The 19284-nt window shown below is 35.8% G+C and overlaps 1 protein-coding gene across 1 annotated transcript in view; it reads right to left on the bottom strand.

The window, feature by feature from the left end:
* Window positions 1–19284, bottom strand: part of Lrrk (Leucine-rich repeat kinase) — a 431475-nt gene that overhangs the window by 55261 nt on the left and 356930 nt on the right. Inside the window, exon 28 of the mRNA XM_090380151.1 lies at window positions 18547–18748. Within this exon, the coding sequence (XP_090236277.1) occupies window positions 18547–18748 (202 nt within the window). The remainder of the gene's footprint in view (window positions 1–18546; window positions 18749–19284) is intronic.

Here is a 19284-nt window from a genome sequence, read left to right as displayed (position 1 = left end):
AACAGTTGGTGAGAGAGTTTCCCCATCTTTTTGCAAAAACAAATTTTTCTCTGTCTTCTTTTCACAAAAAAAAAAAAAAAAAAAAAAAGAAATAAAATAACAAAACTGCATTAAAACAAGTTTTTTTTTTAAATTTCACAAATTGTGTGCTGTGGTAGTCTACATTGCAAAATAGAAATATAATAATAGTACTGTTCTTGGTTATGTTAAATTGTTTCATCAGTAACTGTGTAGTGCAAAGCTAACAATGTCTTTCAGTAAGATGCCAAAGAAATCAACATAAAACTTCAGAAGATATATACAGGCAACCAACCCCTGTATAACATGATACTTTTACAACACGGTTTAAGAATTGCGGCAATCCTCGCACAACACAGTACTTATATAACACAGTTTGAGAATTGTGGGAAATCGTGCATAACACAGCATTTTTGAACTTTTGTGCTGGGAAAACCCTGCAATTATGTTAGCAATTATATTTCAATGTTTCCATTCCTTTTTGTGAATCCCTGCTGTTGACTCACTAGTCATTATCACCTTCATGGTATTTTTCCAAAGCACATTTCTGAAGGTCACTACCATAAAACAATAAAAACAATTTGCAGTTTTCAGTTTATTGGTCTTTTCTGTTAGTGTAATCAATTATAAACGGGGAATAAACGCAATCTTCTTGCATTTGCTAGTACTGATAGCTGGAATTCTGTGGGTTTTCACCTTATTATGATGAAATATGTTCCCCTTTCATGAAATATTTAATCATACAAAAAAACATAAATAAATGTTCAGAAACTCATTATTCCGTATCTCACTTGTGCGTATCATGTTTTTTGCAACTTGTGCATATCGTGTTTTTTTGCAACTTGTGTGTGGCGTATTATTTGCTCATCATTTTTACTGTTTTAAATTTTACCAAAAAAAAGTCAGTGAACAGAAATATCAATTAGTTAGTATGTACATATTACAGTACGTATTAATTAAGTATTAATACATACTGTATTAATGTATGTAAGCATACATTTTTTATTTTATTTTGCTAACTGGAAAATATTCTTCCGATTTTCACGTATCATTTAATTTTTTAATTGGTAAGGTAATAAAGTAAAATTTGTGTTTTATATTTAAGTGGGGATGCACTGTATTTTGTTGGGAGATCCCTGTGCTATTAAACTTGTGCTTGTTTGAGATCATAAAAAATTGCTACTTCGAAGCATCCAGAGGGTACATGAAATTTAGGTGCTGCAGATGAGACTGTGCTTAGCAGCGATGAAGAGAAAGAAAATTAAATAAACGTATATTACCTGACATAAGTATCACAGCTGGTAAGGCAAGACATTTCTTCAGTTTTTACTATTTAAGTTACTACTATTATAAAAATAAAATTAAAATATTAAGTTATTACTATTATAAAAATTAAGTTTCCAATAGTTAACATGTAGGTTATAGTGCAAAAGCATCATTTTGGTTATATCTCATATTGTGAATGCCTTCACAACGAGTTGCCATTGTTTTGTACTACCTCAAATAAATAACACTTCACCTGTGGAGAAGACTACTGTTATTTATTCTCAGTGGATACCACCACCCAGACGGCACTGTTTCAAAGCTTGTTGGCTTCTCTTCGGTGGGTGGGCAGGTACCCTGGTGTTGCAATAGTGACAACTCAGTTATGAAGCATAACTTCACAATATGAGAGATGCCTGATGGTGTGCAGTGATATAGACTAAAAAATATTTAAGGGCAAAGGCCTCATGCTACGAGGTAGAATGACTAACATGTAGGTTATGAAATATCATTTTAACTACTTTGGTAGATGGCTACATCAAAATGATGCCTTTGTGAAAAGATGCACAAATGTCGGTCAAAATATTTAATATTCAAATATTTGTACATATAAAATATTCTGCATTACATACGTATATAATTATGTGGTAACTACTTACATATCAAAATTAAACTTAAAATTCCAATTAAAATCATGAAAAATGTGTCGATTTTGGGTTGAACTTTGGCCCTCTTCCAAATAAACTAAAAGGAGTATTGATTTTAAATCCCCCGCAGCGTTACCACCTAACAATAAAGTAGTAGTAGTGGCATGTGATGCAAGAAAGCAAGTGTATGAGCTTATGCAGCATCAGCCAAAAAAAAAAAAAAAAAATCACACCATTCCCTCCAAATGCCTGTCCAGTTCCTCCTTAAATTTATTCAACCTATCAACTTCCACAACGACAGATGGAAGTTTGTTCCAGCAATTAACCACCTGCTGGTAAAGGCAAATTTCCGCACATCTATTCTACATCTGTCCTTTCTTAATTTGAATTTATGTCCCCTTAGGTTCGTAATCTGAACAAGTGGAAGGATCCCATCAGAATTCAGCATGATCAATAATACCCCTCTTCAATAATTTTAAAATAATTTTAAGTTCTTTTTTTGAAAGTTTCGGTAATTTTAAAATAATTTTAAGTTCTTTTTTGAAAGTTTCGGCTCTTTTTTTTTTTTTTTTTTTTTTTTTTAGGAGAGTTTTCTTCAGATCATCATATTAGCTAATCTCTTTCTCTCTCTCTCTCTCTCTTTTTTTTTTTTTTTTTTTTTTTTAAATATTTAACTTAACTGAATTCTGCATTGGATATTATCTTCAATAAAATTAGTTAAAGTCTTTCCATTTCAATCCTAATAGCCGGCCTAGCCCTAGTTGCTTGCAGTGGAACAGCTATCTTTCCCGCTGCTTAAATTAATTCTTTATTTTTTTATAATTGTTCTTACAGTTAAACTTGCAAGTCCTAAATTATGGCACACATCCGCTTGTCGTTGACCGGAATCGACTCGCTTCAAAACGTCCAATTTAATTGTCAAATTCAGTCTTTTTCTTACATTTATTTATAGTCCTCGTACTGCGCCCAGACATTGCTGCTTTTTCATTCTTATTGGCCATTATTAACTCTTCGAAAATGTAACTGTGTTGGTTGCATTAATTATGATACAATGTTCGAGTAAACTGTCCGTTACGCACGACGTCTAATACTGTACTGAGTGATGACTAGACTTCAGATAAATGCATATAACGCAAATATTACAAGCAATATACTTGATATATTTTTTTAAATGTTGATCTCGGAACTACGTAACAAGTCACTGTACTGCACAATTAAATTAGCGTGCGAGAAAATTTCACTGAGCGTGGGAAGTGTTTTAATGCTGTTTTGCTATTCATTTTCAAGCCATCGACTCCATCAAATGAAACGATTTTGTTAAATATGCCAAAAATGCAATCTGTAAAAGAGCGCTATAGTGATCTGTGACAGGGTTATAGTCAGATATGGGTTATAATATAAGAACAGCATTATAGCGAATCAGCGTAAAGCGAACCGCGTTATAACGGGGGCCTGCTGTACTTTGGTAGATGTTAAAATGATGCTTTTGCACTAAACTACATGTTAGTCATTCTACCTTGTAGCATGAGGCCTTTGCCCTTAAATATTTTTTAGTTTCCAATAGTTATAAAAAAATGGTGTATTTTTGTTAGCTTTTAGAACATAACCCCCCCCCCACCTTTCTGTACTGGTTCTCAGTCCCGTATAATATGGTTTCGCATTAGACGAGATTTTGCAGGAACCAAACTACCGTGTTATATGAGGGTTACTTGTATACAAGATTCCCCATTGAAAATATTCATTCTAAAATTGGAAAAAGGTAACACATTTGCTTTGTATGTAGATGTACTGATAAAACATCACATCTATATATATACTGTATATAGATGTGATTTTTCAATTTCAAGCAAGCGTGTCTATGTGTCTGCAATTCTGTACAGACATGATGGGAGGGATTACATGCTGAAAGACTTGTGAATTAACTCAAGACTTAAAGGCTTTTGGGAGGGAATTTTTATCAGCTTGACCCACACTTGTAGGTAGAAGGAATCCGTTTTGTAGAGACGGGATACATTTAAACAAAGATGGTGCAAAGGTTTTTGCCAGTATCATTGGGGATAACTTAAAGGTTCAGGGAAACTGCTAGTTTGGGGGACACGGGTAATACAGATATGCATTTATCTGATGATATTGGTCAAAGTAACGCTTGCATATACCTCAAGAGTTCTTGTTTGTTACCACAACAGATCATATTAGCAAGATGTTCTGAGGGTAGAAACATTTCAAATGAGTGGGTAGCTAATGCCAGGGAAGCAAGGGGTATGTCAGGGTAACTATACAAGAACACTAAGGTTTAACTGTTTATACAGTAATGTCAGAAGTGTTGTCAATAAAATGAGCAAATTTGAACTGTTGGTCATCCTAAGACGAGTAACACTGACATAATAACATAATAGTGATTGCGGAAACGTGATGCCACCAGGAAATAGGGGATGATGAGTTTCAGTAAGGTATGTACAATGAATTCAGGAAGGACAGAGCAGATAGAAGGAGTGGTGGGGTCATGCTTCTTATCAAAAGTAGCCTGAGTGCAATGAAAGTTTTCCTGGATTCAGATGTTTCGCATGCTAGTACAGAATCTGTATGGTGTGAGTAGTTGGAAGAAAAGGTATAATGAGAGTGGGAATAATCTGCAGGCCAGGTGATTGTGAAGATTATGATGAGATCCTCTAGATGCAAATGGAATGGGCAGGTAAGAGTGAATGTATTATTAAGGGTTATTTTAATTTGCCTCTAATTGATTGGAGCAAATGGGAGATAGTAACCTCAAAACAACTTATACACTTGGTGGAGTTGAACTAAAGTCAGTAGTGGAAGAAAGGGACTTGGGAGATACGATATGGTCAGACATGAAGTTCTCTGAGCATTGCAGACAGGTTGCAAGGAAGGCCGATGGTGTCCTATCGATGATTTATCAAACACATGCTAGTAGAGAAATCTTATTATATAAGGCTATTGTTAGACCACGCTAGGAATACTTTGTTCAAGTATGAAGACTGCACCTAAAAAAAGAAATCGAGCTTCTTGAAAGGGTCCAGAGATGGGTAACTTGCCTGGTGAGATTGGAAAAAGGGCATCCATATGAGGAAAGACTTTGAATATGTGAGTCCTACAGCTTGGAAACTAGGCACCTTAAAGGAGACTTGATTGAGGTATTTAAGGCTCTGAGAGGCAAAAGTAAAATGAATGAGGATGAAATTTTCGCGGTTATAAATAATTGTAGAACTAGGGCCATAAATTCAAGTTACCGGGGGGGGGGGAGATGTTTAGACTGGATTACAGGAAGTTTTATTTTAGTCAGTGAGTTATAAATTACTGGAATAAGTTACCTACATGAGTGGTTGAGGCTGGCAGTTTGTGGAAATTCAAAGGTCAGCTGGATAGTTATCTACAGGAGGAGGGAAATGCATAGGTTGTCTATTTCCTTTTCTTTTATTAATTATTTAATTTTATTATTATTATTATTATTTTACTTTTTTTTTTTTTTGGCTGGTGCAGCATAAGCCTTAGGGCTCCTTGTACCAATATGGCCATTACTAATACTAATAAATGCAGTTATATTACAGAGAGAGGTAACAAACCCTTACAATTTTTTTCTCATTAATAACTCTTCAGAGTACAGAGGTAATGTTAGCTCTCCTCCGTGTATATCTGAGGTATAACGGATCACACCTTCATGGTCGCTTCTCAGCTGGCGTTTTTCCTCCTTCATGGAATTTGCTCATTTCCAGCCAATTCCTAAAAGAGGTGACAAAGCTCCCATTTCTAATTATTGCCCAATTTCACTCAATTCTTGCCAAAGTAATGGATAAACATCAATTATGAACTTTTATACATTTAGTTTCCTTCTGAATGACCTTAGGCCTTCTGAAGAATAACTATTAATTACAACTATTTTCTTCTTGTACAAACATCACATAATAATTTCAGAATCATACCCAATGATCCAATATGTTCCAGCTTACAGAGCAATCTCTCATGTAAGACCAAAAAGTAAACTACTCTGCTAAAGTCCAAATAAATAACATCAAAGTTATTTCCTACATTCAACTCATGAGCCATAATATGAGGGCTGTTCAATAAGGAATGACCATAATTTTTTTTACAACATACCTTTATTAATTATCCATATTTTGATGGGTCTTTTCAAAGTAGTTCCTATTTGATGAAATGCACTTACTCTGTTTCTGCAATTTTTCAAAAACCTGGTGGAAGCCATTTTTTGACAAGAATTTGAGAATTGTCTCCAATGTTTTTACAACTTCTTCTGATGCCTGAAAACATTTATCTTGCAGCTTCTTCTTTAACTTCGGAAATAAAAAAAAAATTGCCGGATACGAGGTCAGGGTTGTAGGACAGATGAGGAATGCATTTGACATTAATGCTGGCTAAGTACTCAATAACAGTATGAGCAATGTGAGGTCTCACATTGTCATGATGCAGCATCCACCCACCTGGGTGCAGTTGTGGCCATTTGTGACAAATGTGATCCCACAAAGTGTGCAATAACAGTTGTGTGATGTGGCACAACGTGCTGGTAAACCATTCCTTGAATATCAAAAAAAAAAAAAAAAAAAAAAGGATGACCATAATCTTTCCTGTAGAAGCAACAAGTTTTGCTTTTTTTCTTTTTTGTGTTGGTGATGACAGACTTCCACAGAGCTTTGTTGCTTATTCTCTGGTTCAAAATGAAGCCATCTCATCTGCCATTATTACATTGTGCAAAACCCCACCATCTTCAGTAACTATACATTGCAGCTGTTGACAAGCCTCCATGTGAACTTGCTGTTGCTCAGGTGTGAATAGTCTTGGAATCCAATCTGCATAAACATGTGTCATATGCAAATGGCCATGGGGAATACCATGCTTGCTTCCTACTGATATTCCCAACATCTCTGCTATTTGTCTTACTGTTACATAATGATCTTTGCTCATGATTACAGAAGCAATGTTTGAAGCAAGGTGGTCCTGAAGCTCCAGCATGACTGGAGCTTCAGGACCACCAATTTTTGTGACTGAATCGCATTTGTCTTTAAACATTCTAAACCACCTGTGAATTATGCTATATGGTAGCGTAGATTAACCACAAGCCTCTTTTCACATTTCATATGCTTCAGCTGATGTTTTCTTGAGAGGGAAACAAAATTTGAGAGCAACATACTGTTTCCTCACCTGCCACATCCATCACCGATACATAGGCAAAACTGAACAGGCATAAACTTGACTGACTGCTAAAGTCGCATGGTCTGCACGAATCAACTACACAGTTGCTATGTGATGCAGTTTGTTTTGGTCTTAAATTCAGCAGCTAAGCTAGAAATAGCAAACAGTATGGCTGTTCATGAAAAGTTATGATAATTTTTTAATGAACAGCTCTTGTAGTGTATAAGGTTAATAAAACAAACTTTCCTCTCTACAAGATCATGTTGAGTTCTGTAGAAAAACTATTTCCTGTGTGAATCTATATTTCACTCTTAATCACTGTTTCCATGATTTTCTCAACCAACGAAACCAAACTGAATGATCTGTAATTACCCACTTCATTGGATTGGTGAAATATATAGCACTTTACCAATTCAAGGCTCACCCTGAGTCTGCTGAAGCCCACATAATCAGATTTACCCATATAATTAGATTTAATGGCTTAATGCTTACCCTTGCCACTTCCTTTAAAATATTGGGTGTATGCAACTACCCTAGGGCCCTTATTTGCTGTTAGGCTTTCAAGTGTTTTGCTATTACATTGTAATTTATATACCACTCATTTTACATTGCTCAGGTTCACTAGCATAGTTTCTCTTCACTGCAAAGGGATTTTCATCTATAAAGACTGATGTAAGGTACCCATTTAATTCATCATTTATATATCCATTTTCAGTTCATCTTCACTCTCACCAAACTACCTTACTTCCTCTTTCTTTAACCCTTCTGTTCCCTGGAACAACCTTCCTTCTGATGTATTTCTTGAAAATTGCAATATAGTAAAATTTTGATTGTCTGTCACCCTATTTACCCTCAGTCTCTGTTAATAGCCACTTAACCCTACTATGCCATAATGCACTGTGATATTAGTGCCACGTGTCACCAGTCTTTGTTTACAACTCACTGTATACGTTTGTACTTTAACCTCTTGTTTCATAGTTTAATAATTTTTTTATTTAGTAAACCCATTGAAATGACATAGAAACTTAAGTGAGTAGTATCAGGATTATCACAACAAATTGAAATAATCAATCATCTAAGTAAAGGCGGCGCCTCCGTAGCCAGGTGGGCAGGAGCAGCAGTGCGTAGCACACACTTCTTGATCAGACCGGGGTTCGAGCCCATGACCACCAAATATGGAGGATGCGGAAATGTCAGGAAATGACCACCGCATATCCCCGGAGCAATATGGCCTTAGTTGCTAATGCTCCTAAAAAAACCCAAATAACAATAATAACGTTGTTATCGCAAAATGTTCATTCAAAAATTTGTTTCAGCAGAAAATAAATTAGATGTGATAGAGTTTTGGAAAAGCTACACATAAAAGATACAATTTTCAATGTCGCTGATGCCTGGAATGACGTTCCAATTCAAACAATACAAAGAAGCTGGAATAAGTTGTGGCCAGAAATATATTCAACTGATACAGAAACGATTACAAAAGAAACTGAACTGAAATTTTGCAGTTATGTTCGAATGTTCCTGGTTTTAAAAATATTTCAATGGGGGAAGTAAATGATTGGCTGGATATGGACAAAATAGATGTCGGATGCGAAATTTTAGACAACAATGAAATTGTGGAAAGAGTGATGACAATTTTGGGTGATTCTGAAACTGAAGAAGAAAAAGCTGCTGGTGATGGGACAACAAACATAATTAGCCACTGTGAAGATGAAATTATGTTGTCAAAGTGCATTGAGTGGTTCAAGGTACAAGAAGAAGCAGATGCTATGCAGGTGTTACTTTTCCATAAAATTGATAACATTGCCTCCCAAAAGACTTGAGGGGCAATGAAACAAAAGAAATTGACTGACTTTTTTAGAAAAGAAATTTAATTATGTAATATTATTTTCTTTTAAATTTCTTTAATGACATTAGTATGTACTGTATGTAATAATGTTTTCTTTTAAATTTTTTGTCATTACTAGACCAATGTAAGTCAAAATATTAGAAATAGGTATGTATGTAGTATCTGTACTATGATTTTTTGATGACCAGGTAAAAATTAAACAACAATTAAAATTTAATTAAATTTCATTAATTTATGTATTATGTAATGAAATAAACAAGTTAGATGACCCGGTCTATTATATGTATAATGATTTTAATGTGCATATTCTATTATCTGTCTATTCGATTATCCATTATGGTCTTGGTCCCGTACGCTGACTGATAATTGAAGTTCTACTGTGTATAGAAATTGAAGTCCAATGTAACAAGTACCTTCTATCTTCTAAAACCAAAATGGTAGCCTTCTATATGTTAAAATAATCTTTTGTGTTTTGGAGTTACCAGAAAAAAATAAAAAATAATAATAATAAATAAATAAACAAGCAAGCAAATTTTAAACATGTGTATTCAATTATTGATAATTTCTACATAGTAGTATTATTATTAAATGGGATTTAAATACTGATTCTACAAAATGTATGAATTTGCTATAATTTTCATATAATATTTTGAAAATGCATTAATAATGCTTTATAAGAAGACTGCATAACATTGCTTCTAAATTCAACCAGTTAGATATAATTGTTTTGAACAAAATATTAAGGTTCAAAAATAATATCAAAACAGTATCATGTCCTTTTCGATCTCTTTTCCCTTTTTTTGATACCTCTGAACGTTATTATTATTAGCATTAGTAGAGGTATATGATGCAAGAAAGCAAGCTTATACAGCATCGCCCCAAAAAAAAAACTACTTCCCATTTCACCCATCAAGTCACTCCAAATGTTTGTCTAGTTCTGCCTTGAATTTATTTAAGCTGTCCACATTTACAACAACAGATGGAAGTTTGTTCCAGAAATCAACCACCCACTGGCTAAAGGCAAATTTTTGCACATCTTTTCTACAACTGTCTTTCCTCAATTTGAATTTATGTCTCCTCAGGCAATTAATCTAGACAAGAGGAAGAATCCCATCAGCACTGAGCGTGCTCAAACCATTCGAGGCATTATACACCTCAATCAGATCACCTCACAGGTGTCTAGTCTCCAGACACTGTAATTTGAAAAACCTAAGCCTTTCTTCGTAAGAGCAACCCTTTGTTCCATTCACTAATCTTGTTGCCCTTCTCTGTACTCATTCCAGCAATTCTACATCCTTCTTAAAATGAAGCCTCCAGACCTGTATCAAGGTGTGGTCTAACTATTTCCTTATACAAAGGGATAATCAGCTCCTTATCCCTACTAGAAAAATTCCTGGATATCATTGGCAAGACACCATGAGCTACTCTTGCAGACTGCCTGCACTGTTCAGACAATTTAATTTTGAAGACTAAATGCTCTAGGCATAATATGTTATGAGTTGAGATTAACTTTATAACTTTATGGGGGGTTTCATGGTGCATAAGCTACTTTGCTATAATGCTTATAACTTTATAAAGTTAATCTCAATTCATAACGTATTATGCCTTGAGAAATTAGTCTTCAAAATATTATTATTATCTTCACTGTTCGGCATCTCTCATATTGTGGAATTAACTTCGCAACCGTGATGGCATGTCTGCATTACCAGGGCACCTGCCCACCCACTGATGAGTGAGCCAACAAGCTCCAAAAAAGCATCTGGGTGGTGGTGGTGCCCACTGAGAATAAATAACAGTAGTCTCCTCTACTAGAGATGAGTTATTTATTTGAAGTAGTGCAATACTTGGTATCTCATTGTGAAGGTAGCCACAATATGAGATAAAATCTAAATGATGCTGCTGCACTACGTATGTAGTTAAACTTATGGGTTATAAAGAAAATTTCATATATGAATGCAGAATTACCCTCAGGTGCTTTTCATTCTTTACCACCCTGAGTGGGAGAAGACAGAGAGTGGTAATCTCTGTAGTACCACAAAGTTGGTATGTTACTCTGGGGGGTAACACTACCCATATGCAGTACTTTACATTTGTCAATGTTAAACTTCAGTTGCCACCTCTCAGCCCTTCTGCTCAACTTTTCTAGATCCTGTTGCAGTAGCGTACTGTCATTGGTGTCATTAACAACCCTACTGACCTTCGTATCGTCTGCAAACTTAGATATATTAAGCCTGATATACCACCATCAATATCATTAATGAATACAGAAAACAACAATGGACCCAACAATGAACCCTGGGGGAATCCACTAATAACATTAGTCCACGAAGAGCAGTGTCCATTGATTACCACTCTCTGTCTTCTCCCACTCAACCATCCCTTTATCCATAGCAGCAGTTTGCCTCCAATGCCACACTGCTCCAATTTGTGCAGCAGTATCAAAAGCCTTCCTGAGATCCAAGTATATGATATCAAAATTGTTTGCATCCAGTTCCTTTGTGACCACATCATAGTATCCAATCATACTGATCAGACAAGACTTTCCCTTAACAAACCCATGCTGTGTATGAATTATTGCTGCACTCTTGTCTAGATGATCCTGCAGTGCTTCTTTGCCCAATGCCTCCATTAATTTCTCCGGAACAGAAGTTAAACTAACAGGTCTATAATTACTTATGTTGTCCTTTGTGAACTGGGGTTACATGTGCACATCTCCAGTCTATGGGTACCTCCCCTGAGTCCAAAGAAGCTCTCATAATTATGGCTAAGGGTTTGCTTACTTCCTTTGCTGCTTCTTTTAATATAACTGGATAGATCCCATCTACCCCAGGTGCCTTTCTTTTGTTTATTTTCAACAGTTTCTGTTCCACTTTGCTCTTAGTTATTACAAAATCATATAGCTCACTGCCAGAGTTTAATACACCTCTGGCATTCCCCTCCCTGAATAACTCCTCATGTGTAAATGTAGATGCAAAATACTCATTCAGTTTTTTTTAATAACATACACGTATAAGTTATAAATCCAGTTTAATTCCGTAAGGCGTCTCCAAGATTGCCTTACGGAACATGACAGAGCAATCCGGCTTGCCAAAACTGACCAGTCCGTGGTTGTATTTTTGTATTTAAATGTCAGTTGATGAAGAGACACGCGTCTCAAAAGCTACTGTTAGTATATATTTGTATTCTTACATTAAACTGGATTTATAACTTATACGTGTATGTTATTAAAAAAAAACCATGGACCCCAGTACACCAGGCCCATTCGTTACTACTCATTCAGTTTGCTAGCTATCTGAACAGGATCATCAAAGGTTGAACCATCGATATCAAGTAGACCAATCTGATTCATTCCTTTGCTTCTAGAGTTTACATAAATAAAGAACTCTGCTGTTTTTCTTTTGCACCCCTTGCCAAAGATTTCTTGTAATCTGCCTTTGCCAGCCTAACCTCCTTTGCGACTTGATTAGAGATTAGCTTATACAGAGGATTGATTCAGCCTTTTGATAACGATTTTGACAGTCATTTAAAACTATGAAATTCCATACTGCCGCCACTAGTTGTGTTCTATTTGTTTTCCCTGCTCATGGCATCGCAATTTCCATTGAAGTAAAGTGCGCTGCAAAACAGTCAAATCAATCTTGACCCAAGTTTCCTGCTGGCAGACTTTCCTCAAACCTTCAACAGTTCTGGGATGGTTGTTTCCGTGAGCTCTTTTCAAAAGTCCGAATGTGCAAAAATCCATGGGTGAGGTGTCAGGTAATTTAACAGGTTTATCTTCAAATGGGATTGAACGAATACCTGTTGCCGCTGCCATTCTTCGCAAAAAAGTGCGGATGGAACGTGACACGTGGCTGGACGCATTATCCTGGTACGCCCAGACCTTTTCAGCGTCAGAACTGCACAATGTGTTTTTCACGTTCAAACAATGGCTGAAGAACTTCAGTCTGGTAACACACTGAGTTGACTTTCATGTTTTTAGCTACTCTATGCAAATCAAATTTTCCATTAAAATAAAAACCGGCTACAACCATAAAACCTCAGCCAAAACTTTCTTTGAACTGATGCGCCCATGTTGGAAAGGCCTTGTCATCCTGTGGACAGTAATTTCTTATGTACAGGGTACTATATTGCAGGCATGAGATGAATTCATTCCTTATAGGAAACGGAAGTCTTGTCATGTCCCATTGGTCTGATCAACTTACAAATCTGAAGTTGCTTACTCGTTCCACCAGAAGAGAATTCCAGAGGGCTAGAAGGTGTCCTTGTCATAGTATTCTGTTGGCATCTTTGGTTCCACGTCCCTTCACAAACCGATACTGACAAGAAGAAAGTCCTCTAGACGAATAAGTAGCAATAAGTCTTCTGGCAATGAGTTTTTCAAAGGCTTTTCCCATAACAGGCAACAAGGCTATTGGCCTGTAGGGGAGAGAGGATCGTTAGCCAGTTTTTCAGTAGAGGGGCCAGAATAATTCAAGTTCTCCTCTATAATAGTAGACTGTTCTGTATTAACAATTAAGCCATCATCTTGATGTATGGTGACATCCAATATCTTATTTATTGACTCAACCCAAGAGAGTGCTTCGGAACCATCATCAGAGCATATTGATACATAAATTGCTTAAACACTGTGACCAGACATCCTCTAAATACCTGCTGGGTCTCTTTGTGGACTTCAAGGGGGCCTTTGACACTCTTTGGTGGCAAAGTGTCCTTGAGAGGCCTACGTTTCTATGCCCTTATTCTGTACTTTCAGGAGTTACTTTTCTGACCGTCTCATCAAAGTAAGTTGTGGCTTAAATGAGACCTCGACAGTTGTTACCAGAGGCTGGTAACAACTCTCGAGGGGTAGTTCAGTAGAGGGGCCAGAGGTTGCTCACAGGGGTCCATTCTTGAGCCCCTGTGTTGGAACATAGTTTTTGATAAATGGCTGAGTAAAACTTTCTCTAATGTTCGAATGGTAGCATATGCTGACGACCTATCTTGGTCAGCGGAAATTCTAGAAAACAATTGGAGGACACTGCAAACTCGATATTAGTGGAATTATCCAACTGAACCTTAGCTCATAAACTTCAAATTTTGTCTGCCAAAACGTTCCCGATGCTTCTGAAAGGAAGGTTGGCATCTAATCATCCCCCTGCAATCAAATATAATGGAAATGTAATTCACTATAGTTCTACGGTTAAATATTTGGGCATACTAGTGGATGACCATCGAAGTTTCCTACCACATGTGAAGTATGTCAAAGATAAATGTAAGGTTCTGATAGTAAAACTAAGGCAGATTGCAAAACGAGATTGGGAAATTAAAGGACACACGTTGCATCTCTACTATAACTGCATCTTCTTGGCAATTATTTCCTATGATGCTGGAACTTGGGGGTTTCACGCTAACAAAGTTGTGATTATTAATAAACCGCAGCAGGCTCAAAGATCTGCTCTTCTTTTGATGTCACGGGCTTGTAAAACTACGTCCACTGCTGCCTTACAGGTCCTACTTGAAAAACTCCCAATTCAGTACGAGATACAATACAGATACCTTCTTTTTCATTTGAGAAGGAATATCCCTCTATCCTTTGGTGGTGTTCAGTTAAACCTAGAGGAAAGTTTAAATAGTGAAAAGAAGAGACTGCATACTCATTTTGTCTCCTTGTGGCAACAGAACTGGTCTTCTTCTTCAGTCGGCTCTGTAACGAGAGAATTTTTTCCTGCAGTGAAAGAGTTTCTCAAAAAGGATCTATTCTGGATGTCACCGAGTCTGTATGGAATGTTTCTTCTAACAGAACATGGTAGTTTAAATAAGAAGTTTAAATTTGGTCTCTCTGACACTCCCCTTTGTCTTTGTGGAGCTGTTGAATTTGCTGACCACGTTCTCTTTGATTGTCCATCTTATTGTGGTCTTAGTACTGAACTGGAGTCATCAGTTCCAAACTTTTCCCCGGCTGTGAAAAGGGCCTTGGTGCAATCGGAAAATGTTTTTATCATCTTAAACTCTTTTGCTGGCAGAGATTTCAAAAGAAGAGAGTTTTGGTTTTAACTTACTGCTTGGGAAACTCGTGCTTGTGAACTTTTGCCTTGTTGGAAACCACAGGAATATGGTGTATTTGTAATTGTTATTGGTCCCTGAGAGCTGGACTTAATGTATAGTTGTATAGTGTATATACTGTTTGGTTGGTCTAGAGCTTATGCCCTTACTGGATTAAGTGTCAAATATGTATAATCATTAATGTCTGGTTTCTTATGAACTTTCATTCTGGAAGACATAAGTGAGTCTTTTATTTGCAAACTTTCACTTCTGGAAGTTGCAAGTCGACTGTGAAGATTCAATTTTAAATTCCTGGATATTAGTTGGAGGTTGATGTAGTTCCTCTGCTGTCACTTAATCCTAAGGTCAATCATTCTTTGGTTTAGTAAATTATTCTGCTGGTAATGTCACTGTTATTATTACTGTAGCCTTATGCTTTTCTTGTAAGGTTTGAGTGTGATATTTGCATACTTAAACTAATTAATAGTGCTGTATATGCTTTTATAATGTATTTGACAGTTATGTTTAATTAGATTTGATGTTCTGGTGTCTAATCACACTGAGAGTGTTGCGATAAAGTTGTTATTGAGATTTGAGTAATATACTCTATTTTTAACTTCTTGCTCTACCTTGTGTTCGACCTGAAGATGTATTTAAATATATTTTAGCCATTCTACTGGCTAGTTAAGTTGTTTACTTAAGATGATCCTTCTTGCATTTTATGAGTGTTAACCTGTTAGAAATTGTATACAGAACTACAGATATTGTTGATTGTTCTGTAGATAATTTTGTGTAGTTACATAGTTACTCTGTTATCTCCACATGATGCTAAACTGCGGCTAATGGGGGAAACCCTGGGGTCCACCAATCAACAAATGAATAAAGCGAAAAAATGCTCATATGCAGTATGTTACATTTATCAATCTTAAACCTTAACTGCCACTTCTGTCCTCTGCTAACTTAGACAATAAGCTTGATATGCCTTCAGCAATATCATTAATAAATACTGAAAACAGTAAGTGGCCCAGTACTGAACCTTGAAGGATTCCACTAATAATATTAGTCCCATAAGAGCAGTGCCCATTTATAATCAGCCTGTCTTGTGCCACCCAACTATCTCTTTATCCATAGGAGTAAAGTGTCAAAAGCTTTACTGAAATTTAAATATATCATGTCAAAATTACTGTTTGTATCCAGTTCCTGATTAGTAAGAGAATTGCCATTGGCAGTTCTCTCCTGAGCAAAAGCATTCCTGCTGGATTGAAACCTTTGCTTTACTGCTCTAGTGTGCAGAATGATTCTAAGTCTAAATTTAATTTAAGAATACCACATTAAGGTAAGGGATACAAGTGTAATAATGCTACACTATATCAGATTATTCAGCAGCAGTATTTACTATACTATTTTAAGTTACTATTTTACTGTGTTTTTGCTATATGACATAGTTAAATTATGAAATTGCATTTGCATTTCTATAAATTTATAGCTCAATATAGTACATAGAACACTTCCGTATGATACCCTCCAGAAATTAAAACGGAAAAAACGAAAAAATCGACAACTTACCGGTACATTACTCGGCGACAATGAAAATTTATTCTCACTAGATGTTACCTCATTATATACGAATGTAAACGTTGAATACACATTAGATATTATTTGGGATATGTTAAATAAAAACTCAACACCGATTAATTATACGAAGCTACCTATTAAGGAAATTTTTCACTTAATTAAACTTTTAGTTGAGGCTAACTACATCACCTTTCGAGACAAGGTGTACAAACAAATTTTTGGATTACCAATGGGTTTGAGCTTGAGTGGCTTAATGTCAGAGATCTATCTCTCAACGATTGAGCGGATACATTTGACACCTCTTTGAACCCGTATCACATACTATGGGAGGTATTCAGACGATGTTCTAGTTATTACCGATAGTAGTACTATCCAAGACATTTTACATTCGTTTAATAATATTCATTCTAGACTCAAATTTACATTGGAAAGGGAGGATACGGATACAAAGTCATTAAACTTTCTAAATTTCACACTTACCCGGGACTCGAATAAAATACAATTTAGCATCTATCGAAAACCTACAAACACCGGTATGCTTCTACATTATAATAGCTCTCACCCGTTCACCTACAAAAGATCGATTATCTTTAATCAATTTCTTAATGCCTATAAATATTCAACGACGGAATCTGCTTTGGACTCAGAAATACAAATATTAACTAGCAGATTCTTAAACAGGGGTTATTCCATTACCGCAATAAACCAAATTAGGGTACAAGCTAAGCATAGGATACAAAATACTACACCAATCAACAATAGTAATATCAAAAAATACTTTTTTCTGTCCCATATGTTGAACAGTGGCACAAACACCTCAACAGATTCTTTAAAGATACCGAATTTAAAATTGTAGGTAGGCCAATACGGAAGTTACACACTATACTGAACAATCGCTTGGTTCTTTCAGCGTTCGCAACACAAATTAATGATCTGGTATACAACATATCTTGCGGTGATTGCGACTCGTCTTACCAAGGTTCGACCCGATTTTCGCTTAATATTCGTGTAAATCAACATGAAGCCTCAGTTCGTGTTTCTCGTTCAGCAGCGTCAGAAATAGCCTTTCATGCCATTAACGAAAAACACTTTTTTATTTAACAAGGCCAAAATACTTAACGTTCAACGTAACTATACATGACTATTAATTGCAGAAACCGTTGAAATTAAATTACACGAGAATTCTGTTAATGTTCGGCGGCCATATTTGATCTCCGATGCGTGGACCTTTACGCGCATGCGCAAAGACAAATAATCTCTATTTAAGTATCAGGTTTAACCCGATTCGGTAATTTTCATTCCTGTGATCATGACATACGGTTGAAAAGCGTTGTCAGCTTCAGGAAGGAAAATCGTTTTGAATATTTTCGTTAGATTCTTTTAATTGCGTTTATTTGATTTTTAATTGTTTTAAATTGTGTTAAATTGATTATTTAATTATTTATATTTTAATCTAATATACTGGTAAGTTGTCGATTTTTTCGTTTTTTCCGTTTTAATTTCTGGAGGGTATCATACGGAAGTGTTTTATGTACTATATTGAGGTAAACTCCTCTTATTATTTTACTAATATTATTATCAACGTAGAACATATCGAGTAGTACAGCTCTGATTCATACTATCTAACAAATTTATAGCTTATGGATTTAATAAAAACACTTCAAATATTAACCTATACTCCTACAGGATTACATAGACTACTAAATTGCATTTATATCATTCTTATATCGATACAGAACTACTGAGATGGGCATCTACATACTAGAAATAAATCATCATACTGAGAATAACCTACTGGAAACAGAAAAAGCACACACACACACATAAAACATATTCTAAGCAGTGCTTGGAAAATCATTCACAAGAGAGTGCTCCTAACTGATAGATAAGCCAGCACTGAATTTTGGGAGGAATAGCAGTATTGTTATGTGAGAGAGAGAGAGAGAGAGAGAGAGAGAGAGAGAGAGAGAGAGAGAGAGAGAGAGAGAGAGAGAGAGAGAGAGAGATTACCTTGTCCATCAGTTGTTGGTACATTTGTCACTGCGGCACTAAGAACTGCCATTTGGTCATGCAAAGATACAACATCAAGAAGATGAGTAAACTCTGGTGCTGTGGCTATTGAAACTATTTGACTAGCAGAAGGGCGGTCTTTCGGCTGCTGAGACCAACAGAGGGTCATAAGATCCAATATGTATGTGGGATACAGCATATCCTAAATGTTTCAATCACCACAATAGGAAAAAAACATATATATTAAATTAGCTTTACCATAAAATACAGATAAAGATATAAGCATTACAATTATACTGCCATTAAAACTAATATTGATACAAATCATAATAAAAAAACCCGTGTGTGTGTACCCTGTAAGGACAAAAGGTGTTTTATGTGAAAACATCTTTGACAAAAATCAGAATAGTTTTAAAAATTGAACAAAGTTAGAACCGAAGTCACAAACAATGTAAAGTTTTATGCTTATGCCCATTATTGGTCTACTAAATCTATGTTAGTGACACTAGCATCATACTTCAGTCCGAAATATTTAGTATGAATGATTTTATTGTTTTACACACATACCCACTACACTTAATCTACTGAAGCAACGTTTGGAAGAGGTTAGCGAAATCCAAGCCTAATTAACCATTTGATTGTATCCATTTGTTGGATAGTATGATTGCAACAATACAAATACTTGTATTGTTGCAATCCACATTTTTATTACATTTCATTGTTAGGTGCCACCATAGC

This window comes from Mastigoproctus giganteus, chromosome 8 (genome assembly GCF_048544385.1).
Source record: "Mastigoproctus giganteus isolate SK-2022 chromosome 8, ASM4854438v1, whole genome shotgun sequence".
NCBI classification, from domain to species: Eukaryota; Metazoa; Arthropoda; class Arachnida; order Uropygi; family Thelyphonidae; genus Mastigoproctus; species Mastigoproctus giganteus.
Note: the sequence above shows the minus strand (reverse complement) of the source record. Positions and strands in the feature narration are given on the sequence as shown.